The 19,378-nt window shown below is 32.4% G+C and overlaps 1 protein-coding gene across 1 annotated transcript; it reads right to left on the reverse strand.

Moving 5' to 3' along the window:
• Window positions 1-2,132: 2,132 nt before the first annotated feature.
• LOC106466843 (trafficking protein particle complex subunit 6B-like) lies at window positions 2,133-19,055 on the reverse strand. The gene is made up of 6 exons (XM_013927149.2): window positions 18,957-19,055; window positions 13,546-13,607; window positions 11,080-11,197; window positions 4,724-4,807; window positions 3,517-3,610; window positions 2,133-3,006 (listed from the first exon to the last, which is right to left on the reverse strand). The coding sequence occupies exons 1-6, from the start codon at window positions 19,035-19,037 to the stop codon at window positions 2,975-2,977; spliced, it is 471 nt and encodes a 156-aa protein (XP_013782603.1). The 5' UTR covers window positions 19,038-19,055; the 3' UTR covers window positions 2,133-2,974.
• Between the last annotated feature and the right edge of the window lie 323 nt (window positions 19,056-19,378).

The raw sequence follows: 19,378 nt of genomic DNA on the forward strand, positions 1-19,378 counted from the left end.
GTCATGATATGTAAATTAAAAATTGTTATTTTACGGTGATAATCTTGTTTTCTTGTGCCCAATAATGCATAATTTCATTTGATAAACACGTTTAGATTGAATGGTAATTTATAATCAGTCACAAGAACGTTGAATCTGAATCACTTGAAAAAAACACGGGGGTGCTTAACCTTTTTCCAGGTGTATATAATGTACCCAAACGATTTTCAATTGTAAAAGTGAGTTCTACATGAAGATTATAAAACCCATATTTAGTTTTTAGAAATGGATTTGACTTGCAATGCATACAGTAGTTTTCAATTTTTGTTTTAATAGGTATACCAGTAAATCAAGTGTTAAAGGTACATGTTTTGAATGATTTTAGTAAGTGACAAATACAAAGTTCAAAATAAATTTTGCTTTAACTTTTCTTCAATTGAAAAAGAAGGATAACATTATTAAGTTTCAAACATGTAATTAAAACAAGTCTAAAGTTTTTAAACTTTAACCAAAAATAATCCTTCTAAAGTATCCAACTGTAGCACCATTTACTGGCCAAGATAATACTGTATAATTTTAATTTCTCCAACTCAGCAGCTGTACCCAGAGCATAAGCAAAAATTCAAAACAATTATCTTCTAGTATAGTCTGCTCCAATAACTCATTCAAAGTAACTGAACAGCTGCTTGAAATATCATTGATCACAGAAATTTTAATATCAAGCAGAAATACAACTCACACTGCAATATCAATTTTTTTTCCTTACCCTCAAATATCAGTATGCTTCTTTAGGACACCAATGAAGGATCACTGCTGGAAATAGTGTTATGGAGAAATGATTCATAGTATACAAAATTTTCCTAACTGGTTACTTATTAGTACATAAAAATATACCACACTGAATTTTGTTGTTGCAAAATAGATGAAGCTAAATAATCGTGAAAAGATGACACAAAAATAAAGAATTCAAGTTATTTAGGTTAATTTGAAAACCAATTCAGTAAGCCTAGAGCAAATTTAAATACTAGATTTATTAGAACTAAGTCATTTACAATAATCAATGATAATAAAGGTTATCAACTATAATGTATTTAATTCACAAATGGTAGAGAAAGTTGAAAAGACCAAACAGGCTAAACATTTTGTTATTTAATTTCAAAAATTATTTTATGATGTTATTGAAATACAAAAACATACAATAATATAGTACCAACATACTAGAGTAGGATACTGTTTTTTTTTTTTAATTCTAGTAATATCAACTGGACCTTCACGCACTTTACTCATTACCTCTTAACTAATAGTTGGTTAACAATATTTTACACACCAAGTTTCATCACTCATCATCAAATTTTCATCATTTTTTTATTATTAACACCTTATACATGTTCACCAACAAAATGGCACTGTACAGACATCTTGAAAAAGTATATCACATTTGAAAAGAAGGTTTGAATTTGAATTGTTTTGACACTCACATATTAGAATATAAATATCACCATTACTTCTAATGCAGCAAACGTTTTTATAAACTGAGTGGAATAATATTTTCTTTCAAAGTGGGTAAATTTACTGCCTTATCTTCTTTATGAAGATGTTTGAGCTGTTATATTTTCTGTGTTACACATTTAATCAGAGGTGATAAAATATAACTATTAGATTTTCATGTTGTATTCTCTGTGGTACTGCCGAAACATATTAATGCATTCTGGGATGCTGTACTAAGAATTTGAAAAAGAAACTAAACCCTTTCACAAAACATCACAAATTATAAGAATCTTACAAAAGGAAAACATTTGGAGTAAAATAACCAACTACTCACTTTACAAACTTTTCTTTTATTTAGATATCACTATGTGTGTGTGTATATCTTATATACACGTGTCTACACACATGTTTTTCACACACAATATCACTTCTTGCATTTCTAAAAATTCAAAATTATGTAATGTTAATCTGTACATTTTGTTTTTCACAAGGTGACTTTTCTCTTAATTCATTTAAACCCTTAATACATAACAATATATCCTTCAACGCAAGTACATTTACCGATTCAACTTTTCTACACAAAAACATCATTATCATTGATACTCCATTACCCCCTGAAGGACGAGAGGTGACAACTTTAGCTAATCATTATTTTGCAACATTACTTTTATTCCATCATTCTCAATTGTTTTTACATAGAAATGAAATGTAAGGCTAGATGGAAATTAACTTTATTTTACACAAACTTAGCATATATTTAAAAAACATTAAAGTGAGTAAACTAAATACAACAGTTTTACTATAAAATTACATCATTTTTGTTGATACTACTACTTTTATCAAGGAAAAGATACAACTTTAAACATTGGAGGCCCAATTTACAACAATCCAGCAACCATAGGCAGTGTGGTTAACCAAAGATCTCTATAAAAGTAATATAATAATGTATGTGTAGATTGCATAGTACTTATTTCCAAGTAACAAGTTAAAATAAAGCTTGGATTATTTATTCTAAAGTAAGGAGCATGTTCCTTGCACCCTGTAATTAGCAGTGAATAGAAAAGTCAGGGATCTGTGCTTTAAAGATATTTGCAATTAAGCAGCCCTTCTAGATAGTTCTTCAAAAAAAATTATATTTTCAAGAAAAATTTTAAATGAAACAAACTGAAAATAATATTAAGGCTACTTCTAAGTGGAAATAGCTATTTTATTCAGAACAGTGCACTGCTTCATTTATTTTGACTTATATTTAACTTCATTTATATTTTAGTTGGCTGTATTTGAAAGGTGCTTATTGAAATCAAAATTATTACAAACCCTGAAGTAATCTGTTCATTATTTCACCAAATACACAGCATAAATATTGTAAAAACAAAACCTAAAAAGTTAATGACAAAGAAATAATTGTGACAATATATGCCATATTTACATGAAATCCTAGATTTATACACATGTTAAACCGGAATATTTTACACAAAAATGGTAGACTTTTATTAAATATAATTACTCATATTCTCTGAACTTGAACTTGAAATTTACCTGCAAATAAAAACAAGAGAAAATATAAATGAAGATAAATAACACTTCATTTTGTTTAAACTACAGCAGTCTCCATTATTATTAGTCCTTCTTAACAAATGTAAAACAAATGATTATAGATATTTTTCTTGTGAAAAAAGTTTATTCATAGATATTTGTAGAAGAAATTAATCTCAAGAACTTCTTTCTTTATGTTTACATAAACCTAAATAAAATATAACAAACATTTACTTTTTTTCAAAGTGTAACAAAAAAATCTAGTAAAGAACACAAAAAAAAATGAAAACAGATATAACAATTTTATTAATTTTCATAATTTGAAACTATGTACTTACAAGATTGACTTTTTTAAGACATGAACCAACAAATAAGAAAATGATCCAATAATTAAAAGTATGTAGAGAATGATTAAAAATTACAAGTTCGAATACAATTACACATTATATAGCCTAAAATTATGTAATTACACATAGAAGGAGATTTATATAGTGATTGAAAAAATTTTCTTACAAGTAGGAGGTGAAAAAACTTCAGCAGTGACAATACACGTGATCCCCAAATTTGATAAAGCTCCACGAACAACTCCACATGTGAAAGCTAAGTACTGTAACAAAAAAAGAGTGTTTCATTATCTTTCATGTAATCAAACCACTAAACTTTATTACATGTATATTCATGCATTTTTTTTTAGAAAGATTAAAATGTAAGATGTTCAACAGAAACACTGAGCCACAGCTTACAGCTCTGATTAAAATGTCAAGAATACTGAAATGAAAAAAAAGTGCCAAAAAAAGTTCAAACATACAAAACTCTTTATTTTTTCAGCTATGGAACACTGTAATTGCACTTCCAACAAACTTATGATTAAAATTTTCCAATCCAGAGCTGTGATGCAAGCTACATTATACAAATTTGTCCAGAAATTTAGTAGATAACAAGTTCTTCTAGATTCAAAGATTTTTGAAAAGCATTATAAGTTTTATATTTTATGTGATAATTAATAGCTGATATTTCTAACATTGAGCCTTTTTATTTCAGCAGTTTCTACAACAAGTATGTTACATATTTGTATTACCATGTGACATTAATGTTACAATACTAATTTTTTAACTGTCTCAGCCTCTAGTGTATTTTCTGCAACAGAATAAATAATATAGTGTGAAATTGTAGGCTTAATTATTTTAAAAACTCTTTGAAAAATGTTATCAATGCACTAATTTCTTAAAAAACCTTTCAGTAATGTCTTGCAAAATAAACACTGATTTTTACTTAATGTTTTTTATTTAAATACATGGTTTCTGAGAAAAATAAAAACCAATTACAAAAAAAAAACAGTTCCAAATTAAAAAAAAATGCACAGGTTTCTTTAAAACTGGCATCAAACTCCTTAAAGAAAATCCATTATTTCACCTTGTATTACTAATTCATTACTTTTATATTTTTTAGCTCTCTTTAGACAATATATTTAATAGCATTAATTTTTTTTCTTGTAAGAAACAATAAGAAATAAATTAAGTTGACATATACGTTTTTTCGATAATGACAAATATTTTTTGGTGTACTGATTACTTTAAACTAATCAATTCTATATTCATCACAATACACCTGTTATATTTCTTAAGGTATTAATATTATTAATTATTTCAAAGGTTACTATAAGGCTGAGTAATTCATAGTAAATAATACTGCATAAAAATAACTATCCGAGTTCAAATACCTTAGGTGTTGCTTCAATATACTGTTTGGATTGGGAAAGTTGGGTGAGAAACCTGAACCTATTGTCTTGCAGGACATAAACTCCCTATATAGGTTGAATGAAATTGATATATTCAAGTTAAAAGGTAATATTTCATATACATCACCAAATATCAGAGTTTTAAAATACAATAAGAAATTCAGTGTCAATAGGTAATAATCTGGTTTGACTTAAGAGTCTACAAAGTTTAAGAACTTTTGATGTCATGTTTAGGAGATGACACAGATTAAAGGATTATTTAAACTCACATTTCCTTTGTGTTGAGTTTTAATTATTCATTCATACATTAAAAAGTCAACGTATTAATAATTCAGTCCTCTATTTCAGAACAAAATGTATGAAATAATTCAGATGAGTTGATATATTAAGATTACTGTCTCAGCTCATATGTTTAGAATCAGACAGGAAGTAAATCCTCATGCATGTGCTGTTTACGTATTTTCTTGTGTGTTGTAAAGCATCTAAGATTCAAAAGTTAACATTTTCTTACACTGAAAATGTATTTCGGATAGGTACTTACCTCCTCTCACACAAAGCTATCTCGATCTTCTTTCTGTCCTCTAAGCATTACTAAAAAAGACTTTCACACTCAGCACACCAGTCTATATACCTCCACCAATTTTGTCCCACTTCTGAACATGTACATATCACGTGACTATTCTCCACCAGTAGTACTGCACCACCTACACTGGTGCAGCTAGCTTCCTCTGCTATTCCCAGTCAATCCTTATTTTTGAGAACTGACAGGATCTAAAGGAATAACACTGGCAGTGAATAGGAAGTGTGGGAAGTGTGAAAGGAGGTAAGTACCTATCGGAAATACATTTTCAGTATAAGAAAATGTTAACTTCCAATAGGTTTTACTTCTGCTCACACAAAACTAGAATCCCATATTGCAAAGGTGGAGGGCTGGTGTAGGCACACAACATTGAAACCGAGCAGAAAGCGACCACCCACCCAAAAATAATGGATGTTTTCTGAGATGAACTGAAGCACACATGTGGAGCACTGGACTACTTGTGGAACAGGTATGCCCTTTGTCTTGGAAGAAGGAAATGAACCTGATATGGGTGGAAAAAAAGGATGTGCACAAAAATAATTCGTTCTGAGAGGTGCAATCCATAATAAAAAATAACCTGACTTAGTTAAGTATATACCCAACCTCAACCGGACAATCGAGGTTTCACAACTCGTCCTTGGCATTAGGAAGTTGAGGATCAATCAGATACAAATGAATATAGAGTAACAAAAACATTGTGGCTAGGGAATGCGAACAGTGTTACATATACACATGAACCCATTCTGTAGGTAAACAGTGTCATATGTCAAGCAGCAGGAATTACAAAGAGGAAGTTAGCATGTGGTGGAAACAGGACAAACTCCCAAAACCACCATAGGAGCAAGAAATACAACATACCAAAATCGGCAGTATAGGGTCATGGCATTGCCTCAACTAAACCATAAGAACAGGGCAATATATGTAACTGGAATTATAAGCAGAAATCTTACCTCACTCAACTGTAACTGCAAGGAAGAGACATCCTGCATTGAGAATTAAGAGGAGGATATTTAATATTCACTCAACTGTAGGAACAGTGTATGTACATCCTGTTGACAGTATTACAAGACAGATGAAGTCCCCCAAACTCAACTGTAGGAGCAGGGAAGGAACCACCTGCAACTGGAATGAATGAGAAAGGGAGCCTCTACTGCACACAACCATAGGAACAGGGCAGTGTTAGGAGGAGGATCCAGTGTACTGACAACTATCCATCTTGGAATAAGCAAACAGGCAAAATGGAAAGAGGGAAACCAGCTTTGCCCTCTTCTCACTGAGTGGATATATGGTAAGTTAAAAGTCTACAATGCACTCAGGAGGAAACCTCCATTGTCCACCACCCCAGTGACTGGGAAGTGGTAAAGACTCCCTTGCTCTACTCAGAGGAAAAAGGGGGAAGTAAGTGAGGTGGGGAGACTGGAAGAATGTCACATTGGAGAAAGTGTAATGGATGTCCACAGCTTCCTATTTTGAAAAGCAAACCATCCCTAATTTATTCAATCAAGAGGTTGGCAAGGATGAGCAGAAATCCCCTTTTGCTTTACTCATGAAAGTCCAGGAGTGATACCTATGGATATTGAGAAATATATATATATATATATATATATATTCCACTGGGCATACCACCAGTGGTCTTGCAGAACACCTCATCTCTACAGTGAGCATTATGATGCATCCAGTAAATAATGTGGGTTTGGGGCAAAGCATACCTGACCAGGCAACACCTGCCATAGAGTGGAATCCCATAAGCAGTGGTAGAAAAGAGATGGTCTCTGTAAAGAAAACAAAGGAAATGATGTGTTAAGACTTACCTCAGTCAAAGGCAACGGACATGTGTGGAATCAACATGGGAGGGAGACAATATCCACCTGAGGAAGATACAGCCATGCAGATAATGAGTGACAAATGTATTGGAAGTATTCCACATTCTGGCCTGAATGATCTCCTCCAATGGATGGTGAAGGTAAGCAGCCAAAGACATGGTGATATGACAAATTTGATGAGAAGAAATGTTGTGGAGATAGTGACCTTCCATGGATAAGTCAGAATATGCCAGCCTAATGAGTTGACAAACCTAACCAGTCAGTGTGACATGGGATAAATCACAGGAAACAGATGGAATCCAGGGAAGAAAAAGTTGGGAACACGAACTCCAAAAGGAGTCAATATATGCTACATAACACCCTAAGGAGTGACCTGAACAATGAGGCCAATCTGGATCAGAATGAGAGTACAAGTGGGAGATGGAAGGTAAGGAAATGGGTGTGAAAGCCAAACAGCCTTCATGGGCAGCATAGGTCTTAGGAAGGTAGGACGGGTTTAAATATAGGACGATAAGTGGAATGGTAGAGGATTCTGGTAACATTAATGGAAGAGAAGGAAATAGATCTTGAGGTGGTATATGGAACACACACACACAAAAAAAACAAAACAGGAAAGGGCATAAAGGACCACACTGATATCCCAAACAGGTAAATCAAAAGAAAATGGAAGATGCATGACCCAAAAGGAGTGGAAAAGGGGAGAAATGGCAGGGGAAGTCAAAACGTTATGAAACTTGGAGAAACAGAAGGTGTTCTACAAGGCCGCCAAATAGCTAGACACAGCATTTGTCAAACAAACAGGTGAAAAACTGGAAAAGATAAGGATTGGAATGGTGAGAAGGATAGAAACCACATTGAAGAGACCAAAGAAGGAAAATAGACCATCACTTTTGGTATTTGGTAAATGGACATGGAAGGAAGTCTTATGGGTCTGGAAAGAAAAGACACAACAAGTGGAGTCAGTCCCTTGGCTGAGGCAATGGAGCTGACAAAAAGTCATGCATGAAGACGGAGGGTGGTGACATCTGGATGAACGATGTCTGACCAAAATGTACAAAGGAGATACTCAGACAAAGGTAAGGGTAGGGGAGGTTGTACAAGTAAAGCTTAGAGCAATGGGAACCATGGTTGTGCCAGCCAATGCAGAGTCATCAGGAGGCCTAGACATGTAGTAGTTTGAATTAGGGATGCAACTCTGGGGAGAAAGGAGTCAAACAGGAAGGTAAGCACAGATATGATGACTTCTCCAATCTTGACTGAATATGTCCAGTCCCAGAGCTAATAGGTGTGGAATGGGAGAGCAAAAGGAAGGAAGTTTGGTGTTCCAGTGGGTGGTGAAAGCATCTATATGAAATGTTCCCAGCTAAGAACACACCCACCGAAAGACCTGTGGATCAAGGGATCACTCTAAGGTGAGAATCTTGTTGGGTTGAGACAAATGATCTGCAACCAGATTCAGGGGGCCAGGAACATGGCAAGCTAAGACCACTGTGTGGGGAATGTTGGCCCAGAAAAGTAGATCCAGGATCTGAATACTAAGATATCTGGATTTTGTACTTCTTCACTTGGTGACATAAGTGACCACTGTGGAGTTGTCGGAGTGTACCATAACCACCCATCCCCACAGGAGAGGAATGAAGTGGGAAAAAGCTCAACAAACCTCTATAAGTTCAAGAATGTTGATATGGAGAGAAGACTCTTTGACAGACCAGAGATCTGAAATCTCCAGAGTGTCAAAGTAAGCACCCCCAACCCTCTAAAGATGCATCTGTGATCCAGATGAGGTGGAGGATGTAGAACCCCCCCTGTGGTCTGGTCCCTGTCTAGCCACCAAGCCAGGCCAGTCATGATTGGGGACTGGGCAAGAGGATTTCCAAGGAATCTGAGTAGAAGTTCCACTGATCAAGGAGTGTTCACTGAAGGGAACACATGTGAGCTCAACCTTCCAAGGAAGTCCACATCCCCAAAAGAAATAGGAGCTGTGAGCTGAAAGCCTTGTGGACTGCATGCTCCATATTCCTAAGACAAAGAGGAGAAGGCTGGCCCCGCCCGACGTTGGAAGTGAAGAAAACTACCAAATGAACAAGTTACTGAGTGGGGGTAAGAACAGACTTCTCCAGCTTTATCAGGAATCCCACCCATGCTGCTTCTTGTAGAAGCAGACGAGTGTGGTCTCTGGACTGTGAGCAGGAGCCAGTCATCCATGTAATGATGAGTGCAAAGACCAATGGAGTATGTTGGGCAAAAGTTCTTACCTCCCAACAAAATGCATAAGGAGTCAAGAATAGTCCAAATGATAGAGTCCTAAACTGAAACACTCGACTTCTAGCTATAAATAACTACCGAGAATGTGGTTTACTGTGGGGATGAATATTGAATTGTAGAGTACAAGGAGAATATTGAATTCTAGTATCAAGAATGTAGGAAATGTAGCCAAAGCAAATCTCAACCCTACAAATGAGAAAGAAACAAATATGCCAGTGATGTAGCAATGGCAAAAATTAAAATTATAAGGCAGTTATTTAACAATGACGAAAAAAAATTATTCAGAGAGAAATGAATTAGATGTTACTAGTAAAAATGATATGTTAAGTACAAACTATCTAAACATACTTAGTTAACAAAGTACTCATTAATATAGAATATTAATTAATATAGAACTGACAAACCATTGAAATTTACCTAGTCTACAAAGTACGTAATAATAATAACAGATGTGTAAACCGACTAAAATTACATAGGAACAAAGTAATAATCAATGTCTAACTTGCAATAAATCTCAATTAACTTAGACGACAAAGGACACATAAGCACTGTTGACATGAAATACTTAATTCTCCTGTGTGTAAAGAAAGACAAAGCCACACAAAGAACATCTGAGCTGTGCCTACAACAGGTATCACAAACAGGTGCAAAGTGTACAAGTAGAAAACTTACCACTGATCCATTGGGAAATCTGGAAGTAATAGGAAGAAAAGAGGAGAAGAACAAACCTCCACCAAAGGCATGGCAACAGAAGCAAGAAAAATAAAACTAGCAAAATCCCCCTCATTAAGAACATACAGAAAAAACTGAATATGTACATTGACCTGAGTAACCAGCTGTAAAAAAAAATTGGAGTGTGACAGACCAAAATAAGAAGGTGCTGGAAAAAGAGTCCAAATGATCTTCTCCTTGATTGTATTCTTCCTCAGTAACATTGTCAAGCTCAAAAGGAGAAGAAATCACTGGCCAAACATATGAATCTAGCTCCCTGTACCTCTTCTTCAAATAAAGTTGAACCTGATTCCTGGGAAGTCGCAACGGTAGCATCGTCAACTGTAATGGGAACTACCATAGTTGATACATTGAATCCGAAATTCATATAAAGTTCACGTATAAATCGTTCAATAACAAGAAATAAATGCAAAAATAAAATATTGTTAAAACAATGGAATGCAAACACAGTAAAAGAAAACTGTTTAAAAAAATGAAATGGAAAATAAGCACAATCATAAATAGTAGCCACATGAAAAAAAACCATGTCTATGATGAAGCTGTGCCAATCAAGAAAGTGAGGATTGTGCAGGAATAGCAGAGGGAGCTTGTTGCACCAATATAGATGGTGCAATACTATTGGTGGAGAGTATATAGACTGATATGCTGAGTGTGAAATTTGTTTTAGCAATGCTTAGAGGACAGTTTTGCCTACTCAAAAATCTTCAGCACAGCTTGGGTCAACAAGTAATCATGATGCCCCTAATCTTTATTAAAAAAAGTACAAGTAAACTAATACTAAAATTTCTAAAATGCATTTAAATTGACTTAAATTTCTAGATTTATGAACAACTTTCAGTGGATTTATATTTTACTTGTACACAAATCTTAACTGTTATGTTATATAGATCAATGCATTATTATGTTCATGATATCTAAAACAAAAATTATTTTTTTACCTGGTGGTTGGTCCGTAGGTTATCAATTTGTTTTTTGTATATACATGACCAAAATTCCTTACAGATGAACTTCATTGTGTCCAATTCATCTTTGAATCTTGGCCAGTCTTTGGTCAGCCTGAGGATAACATATTCTGTATATTAGACATACAAACATCTATATTTACACAGCAAGGTTTAGATCTAGGAAAAAAAGCTTTAAGTTAATTTTCATTACATATAATTATAACAGCTAAGCTACACAAAATATAACTAAAATAAGACTATGCACACTATCTAGACAATACATTTACACACGTTTATATGATTTTAGAATACTTTCTGATAAAACACCACTTGAGTTTCAGTATGTAAATTAAATTACAAGTATTACTAATACTTAACTAATTTCAGTTAATCGTACCTGACAAATTTAACACTTTAACCAATTCAGAGTTTTCACTTGCATGCTATTTGTACGTCAAAAAATGTTCTCAATGATCAAATTCCAGTATTCAGAATTTTTAAACTGAATCTGTTAAAACTGTTGAGAAAAATACAGAACTTAATTCAGCTCCAAAAATTCACAACTGTGAAATATTTTAGCTTGACAAAGATGTGTCTGAAAATTTCTGATATTGTGGGCTTATAATTAAATGACACTATTGTATACATCTTCTTCAAACATTCACAGTTTAAGTTGATAGTTTGGTTAATCTTGCTTGAGGCATTTAATTATGGCTTATAAACTCACTTTGAGCATTTATTCTAAATTGATAAAGATACATAATTTGTTTTTATTAATCTCCACCAAAATGTGCAAGTTAAAGAACAAACAGTGGCCACGTATACATGTATCTAGAGCCAATAAATATGACAGTAAGATGCAACCATGAATCCCGATACAAAATGTTGTTGTTAAGCTACAGATAGGAAAAACTAAATAGCAACCTATCAAAATATTACTGTTCATATCCATATACCTATACAATTAAACCTTGAAAAACTCATGCTATCAGCCCATGTTATAAGTTACAATAATAAAAATAAATTTTTCCTAAAAAAAAAAAGTCACAATTGCCTATCTTCATGCACACAAACAACAAGCATGTAATAATATGAATTGTTTCATCACAACTTCATTACACTTCAACCATAAAAAAAATGCAATTAGTTTAGGCTTTCTCCATACCCAAATTATTTAAATGAGATATCATTCTGGGAACTCTACTCTGTACTCTTTTCAGATACTGAGATCAATCTTCTTACATTTCTCTCAGACAGATTCCAGAAGCTGGATAGCTTCCATAAACTAAGTCAGATACTCTGTTGAAATATTAAAGTTTTTTTCAACAACCACAGTCATATTTTCTTACTACCACCAATAATGTTCCTGTACTCTTAAGTGCTTAGCTTTACACTTATCAATATCAAAACCATGTGGGTAGTAGTGAAACGGGCATATAACTGGTGGCTAGATTAATACCACACTACCTAGACTTTGACTTCCAGCAAATGTTTCCTGCTGTTTCTTGAATTACTGAAATGCAGAACCCTAAAACTTATATGTATTTGAGCCTTTAAAACTAGTGTTCTGTATGGATGTTTACAGCTTACTGATTGACATCTCATGGTACTATACTGAAAGATTCCAGACGCTTGCTTGTTTTGGCAGGATGGTTGGGCTATCAAGACTTATTTAACAATGTTTGCATTATTATTGCCCATGCCCAATCCTGGTCTTCCAAAAAAGTAATTACAGCCATGAGCATTAATGAATTGACCTTGACCTAATCGATCAAAATATTTTTTTTTCAGAATGTTTTCATGTAACTTTAAATAGAATGAATATTTTACATTTCCTCTTTGCTACTTATGTAGGGCTTATGCTAACACATTGCCTAATTTCAAATTGTGAAGAAGCCTACACTGCCCATTCAGTTCTTATGCCACTGTTAACAGAAATATTTTCAAATCAATCAACAACTTTAATTCCATTCCATTTGGATATTTCACGAGTGGGATTCATACAGCTCAAATGTGAAAAATTCCATGACTTTTTTAAGATTGCTTTTGAATTTTTCATATAAACTCTGAAGCATAAAATATGCTTAGAAGCACAAAATACTGAAATTCTCTTGAAATATTAAAAATACAGCATTTCTGAGAGAATTTGTTATATAGACACAAGTATCATTTTGTGATATTTTGCATTTTGATGGTCAAAAGCCAAATTAAAGAAATTTGTTGAAATTGCTGAAAACCACAATTTGCAAAACATTACATGACTAGACAAAAAAAAATATTTACTGTTCAATGTTTTTAGGACCTAAAATATTCACACCAAAATTCCAAGATCTTCAATGGCTTTCCATACATGTGCAAGCCCTGACAACAAAATAGTTTGATATATATATCTAGAGATTATTCTTAACTGTTCGCACAGAATAAGTTTAATGTCATTAATTGCAGCTACAAAATATTTACCTTTCCACTAGACGATAACCTGTACAAAACCCAATCTGCTCAAGCTTAGAAATACTGGATCTCTACAGAAAGTACAAAGACAAATACATAAAAACTCATGCTGTCTGACAGAGTTCATGAAGAGCAACATTACATTTCTATAACTGAAATGCTCTGATGGAGTACATACACAATAATACTATTTGTATAATTTAAACACTGGTAAAGCACATATGGCTGTACAAATCAGATAGCCTGGTGCTAGTCTAGAGTTATGACAGGCTACTAAAGTGAACACAAGTACTTGCTTGTCAAGCTACAAATCAGCCTACACTACACATACATTTCTTCATAGCACTTCTAGTCATTCATGATTGCTGCTTCACATGGTAAAGTTATGCATTAAGCTGTCCAAAAGATATTCAAGTAAATGCAACTTCCTGAAAGTTGCTAGAATTTTGTTAAAAAACAGAATTTTTGAAGAATTTATTAGTTTTTTGATATCTTGTTTGTTAATTTAGAATGGCGAGACATTGTTTTTACTGAGTTTTTTTATGTAGGATGTACATATACAGTCAGTAGTAAGAGAATAATTAACTAGTGAATTACAAGAAGATTCTTCAGGTCTGAAAGATTGCCTTTCCTTACCAATAAATGACAACATGAGAAATGTGAAACTATGAACAAACAACATACAACACTCTGTTTTACCATATTTACTAAGGTAGCAGTTATGTATCTTTATTCATGTTTTAAAACAGTCTCAGATTTGTGAAATAATATATTACCTATATTATGCGAGTATGTCAATGATATACATAAATATAGGGTAAATTTGGGTCACAGTCAATTCATAATACTGGTGAATGTATTTGTGCATATTTATTAGTGTTGCTACTGATTTCACTTGCCAGTCTAACAGACACATTGTATGCTGTGTTACAGATAATAAACAAGACTCAATTTGCAGTATACTTTTATTCTAAATCTTTACAACCCCTTAAAAACAATCTCTACATTTCTAGCACATGAGTAACAACACTAGTTTTTTTTTATAACTGAAACACATTGATAACAATACATAAACAGAAGAACAATGTTTTCACAAATGATGTGAACAACTGTAATACAGTTTTCCATAGGCAAGTAAGAATCATGCACAAAAAAAAAAAACAAGAAGAAAAGTTGTAACTGTTCTACTGTAAATAAAATGTTCAACACTAAAAGAAGTCACGTACAGAAATTTTAAAATGTTAGTAATATCAATGGAACCAAATGAAAAACATCTCATTTCAAGTGATTCAGTTGCTTCACACCATTACAAAGTTACTGGATAATTATATGCTGTACATTGTATGTACCTCTCTTACTAAGTGAAGTGGAGAATTTTCCCCACTGATTTGAAAACTCTACAAATAATGCTGTCAGTTGTGACTTTACATTGGCTAAGAAAGTTGATACAAGAACTCATGGATTAATGTCATGCAAAATAACTGATTAAATTGATTAATGTCATTAAAATAATCAACTAGTTTCTGATTATTAATATGACTTTTTTCAATTATTATAATTAACAAATAAGAAAAATCATGATTAAATTGATTAATGTCATGAAATATAATCAATTAATTGAAATTAGTGTTTCTATTTACTAATGTTTTTGATTATTTCAACTATCCAGTCATCAAATATTGTCATTATAATTTTGCATAATTATTTTTAATTAATTCAAAGTTGTTCATCTTAATCTATTTGTATCATAACTCACAAAAATAATCAACTAATCAAAATTAGGGTTTTCGATTATTCCAACTGTCCAAATAATTGAAATACTCCCTTAATATTTATTTGTTGTTAAACACAAAGCTATACAATGGCTCTCTGTGCTCTGCTAAACACAGCATCAAAACCTAATTTTTAGCATTACAACCTTTTTGGTCATCTCATGTGAGAATAAATGACTAGTTGATTATAACTCATTAATGAGCCCAATGATTAATCTATTAGCTAATGGTCCTAACAGCACATACAGTATACAGAGAGAAAGAGGATACAAACTGTAAAGTTATCAGCTAAGCTTCCCTTGTATTGGAAATGTTAGATTTTGTCAATAGGGACCATCTAGAAATTTGTTTTGTAAATTTGAAATTGACAAGTGGTACTGAGTAAAATTTTTCATAAAGGCTTTCCTTTCTGAGTAACTTACCAATTTCTTTAATAAGTCAAGGGCAAAGCCAGGGTGGGTTTAGGGTATCATACAACCACCCCAATGTTTTAAAAAGTCTAAAAGGTTCACTATATTCTAATTTTTTTTTAATTGAAAAAGGCTCACACAAGATATTTACACCTCAGCAGATTATTACTGTGAGGTAAGCTAAGCTAAGTTTCTCTCTTAAGTTTCAAATACTTTCTTTTTTACAAGCTTCATTTACAGCAAAATAAGTCACTTCAATTCTTCATGTGGAAAAAAATGTCCATATTTTTTTTTAAAAAACGACCCCCGCCCCAATCTGGCTAAACCCCCGAATAAGATTTCAACCATTTGCATTTGGATAATGAATACCATTTATCTTGACTTTCAGAAAACTTGTATGATCTCATACAAAATTAATTATTAAATTAAATACTTTGATACTGGTGAAAGGGCAAAAAATTTAGATTCTTATAGAATTGGTGAAAACACAAAAATATTTGCAATAAAAAAAAGTAATAACAAACAGTCAGTTTTCTAATTGGATGAGTGTGATACTAGAAGCTTTTAAAAGTGGTTCATTATTGATGTAGCAGCATGGGCTACAAATTATCTAGACCTACTGATGATGTTAAGTCTCTAGAAGAAAATCCAATATTGAGTATAACATTCTAATCCCAAACAGACTTTGTGTGTGGTTAAAAATGTTTAAGTACTAAGCAGCATAAAGTGATGCACATATATAAAACTCAGAAACTTGTATTACAAAAATTTTACACTAAAAATAAAGCAGGATTTGGTAGAAAAATTTTAAGCTTTTCAGTGTTTAAATGAGGTGACTAAAACTATGCAGATTCTAAAACCTATCTAAGAAAATCTTTAGTTTAAATTTTTTTTGTCATTATAGCATCTGAGGACAAAATGGACCTATTTGTTCAATACAGCTATACAAAAAAATCAAATACAACCCTGATAATTTAAATACTTATCAAGCCTTTCCTTAAACTTCTTTAAATTAACTGCATCCACCACATACTGTTAGAAAAGTCAAAATATCTAAGTTGAATATGATTCCTATCCTCCCAAAATTTATGCTTATGTCTCCTTGCCCTACCATTCTCACCATTAACTACAAAAAAAAAGATGATGCATCAATACTATTAATTCTATTAATAATCTCAAACACCTCAATCAAATCCCCTCTAACATTTTTTTTTTAAAGAGAAAGCAATTTCAGAGATCTTAACTTGTTCTTGTATGACAACCTTTCATCCCAGGTACCTTTCTAGTATGGCTGTAACAATTAACCTAAATTATGATTCATCAAGGTTTATTAGCCACAGTTTGATATATGGTTCATTTGTACTGCAGTTTGCTTTTTTTAATGTTCTTTTATGTTATACAAAAATAAGTGCTTTAAATAATATAAATTACAAGTTTGCTTTTCCATGCAACCATATAATCAGTCTATTTACTGTATAGCCATTCTATATTGTAGATTTTGTTATTTTTAGCAAAGTGGCTTGAAATTTCTATTAGTTGGATTTCTAACTTCTCATCAATACTGCATATCAAATTAACCACACTACCTACCACTTGTGGTGTCAACAATGGCTGACTCATCAGAGCATAAAGTAGAAGATACTTCTTTGTTCTACAAAACAGCTGTTTTGAAATGTTTTGGGTTTGAAGCTATGGATCAAAATGGAGTAAAAAACTCCAAAGAAACAGAGGGTTTAACTTTTGGAATGAGTTGCCATCAGATGGGTTGGATGCATTAAGTTTAAGGGAAAACTCAATAAATATTTAAATGATCAGGGCTGGATTTAAGATTTTTTTATGGATGGGACAACCTCGATGCACCAACAGGTCCCTTAATGTAACGTTAATAGAGCTAGAAATAGGGTCATTCTTAATAACAAAAAGAACTGAAATATACACATTATTTGAAAGCTTATATTACTCTATTGGTTGAGACTATTTCATATAAGGCACAGGACGTATCTAGATTGAATGTTCGTAATTAAGCACAAAGCTATACCTTATTATCGAAACCCAGTTTCTAGCATTGTAAGTCCGTAGACATACTGCTGTGCCACTGTAGGGCAACACATCTAGAAAAAATCTAGCTAGGCAGTGCAGCAGCAAACACACAAGTTTCCTATACACTACAGCTTCCATAATTTTTGAATATCCTCAAAGCTGGGAGGACCCATGAACATATGTTCTGATGTTTCACATGAATTAATAATAACGAAGAGAATAATATAAATTTTTAGACAATACGTGCATTTTGGAAAATTTAATGCATTTTCTGGTATTAAGAAGAACCACTAGAAATAAATAATAGTTTAATGTGACAAAAAAATTTTATTGATTTACTAAATAAGTATATAAGAAAAAACAAAGGTACAAGCACTGACCTCTGAGGCACACTACTACTACTAGTAACAAAAGTCTTGTTTGACTGGACTCCATTTTAATAATTTTTTGTTTTCTCTCACCCAGCCACTATATAATCCAATTGCAGTAATTAGCCTTTTCCCCCACTGATGTATTTTTCTTAGCCAATACTCTGTATGGCATCTTATCAAAAGTTTTCTGAAAATCTTAATACACCAAGTCCAGTGCTCCCTTCCTATCATTGAGATAAAAGTATCTTCAAAATACAAAAAAAAAAGAAAAATTAACAGATTAGTAACTTCAAGTAAGACAATATTTCTCTTAGTAAATCTATGTTCGCTCTATTTTATGTCATATTTATGTGAATGATCTTGAAAAGTTTTTTTTTGTCAATACCCAATTTAATAGATTCTTTACTTTATAATTTATTAAGAAATTTTACCATTAGTCTAAAGAACACAGAACGTCAAAAGTAATCTGACATTAAATTTAAAAGTTAAATCTTTGGGCACTTGCCTATTCACTGTCTACTGGCTTACCAATATGTACATAAAATGAAAAACTGAATGCAAGTTTATGGTTTGTCAACTTTATTTATGCCATCTAGGCTGCGCAACAAAAAAATTACAAATCCGTAAAAGCAACACTACAACTACAAATTGAGTACAACAAACTGCCAAAACATAAATTAAAATGTTAAATAAAATTAGAATGTTAATTAAAATTAAAAGTTCAATCTTGAGTTCAATCAGTCCGAATTCAACTATCTTTAAAAAACCTGGAAAATGAATAAGATTTTCTAGATTTATTTGCTCTATTCAATTAATAAGTTATTTACCTTGCTCTCACTTTGATCAGGTTGGAAAATAGAAATCGTCATTTCCATATGTAGTAATTCAAACAACACATCATCCGCCATTTTTATCCTACTTCGCCAGTAGATGGCAATTTTTGCACTAAAATTATTTGAATCTATATTAATTTTTACCCATTAAAGCTATTTTTGTGAATGATATAACAAAAATGTAATATATTCATATAATGTTTACCTAGCCAGCAGGCGATGAATTTAATTTTTTGCTCACAAAAGGTTAACCGCATCTCAAAATCAGTTGAAATATTAAAATTATTATATATCGTTCTGTTTGAGACTAATTCTAACGTATGGCTCAGAAGCTTGGTCTACAACAAATAAAATTGAAAGACAAATTCAAGCAGTGAAAATTAAGGTATCGAGAATCGAAAATGGAGTGAGAAGAC

This window comes from Limulus polyphemus, unplaced genomic scaffold (assembly GCF_000517525.1).
Source record: "Limulus polyphemus unplaced genomic scaffold, Limulus_polyphemus-2.1.2 Scaffold76, whole genome shotgun sequence".
Classification (NCBI taxonomy): domain Eukaryota; kingdom Metazoa; phylum Arthropoda; class Merostomata; order Xiphosura; family Limulidae; genus Limulus; species Limulus polyphemus.

Coding starts and splice junctions, on each gene's coding strand:
- LOC106466843 (XM_013927149.2), bottom strand. CDS start 19,037: ATGGCGGATGATGTGTTGTTTGAATTACTACATATGGAAATGACGATT. Junction 11,198..13,545: donor GGTTATCGTCTAGTGGAAAG/GTAAATATTTTG, acceptor TGTTATCCTCAG/GCTGACCAAAGACTGGCCAA. Junction 3,007..3,516: donor AGTTTTTTCACCTCCTACTT/GTAAGAAAATTT, acceptor TTTTATTTGCAG/GTAAATTTCAAGTTCAAGTT.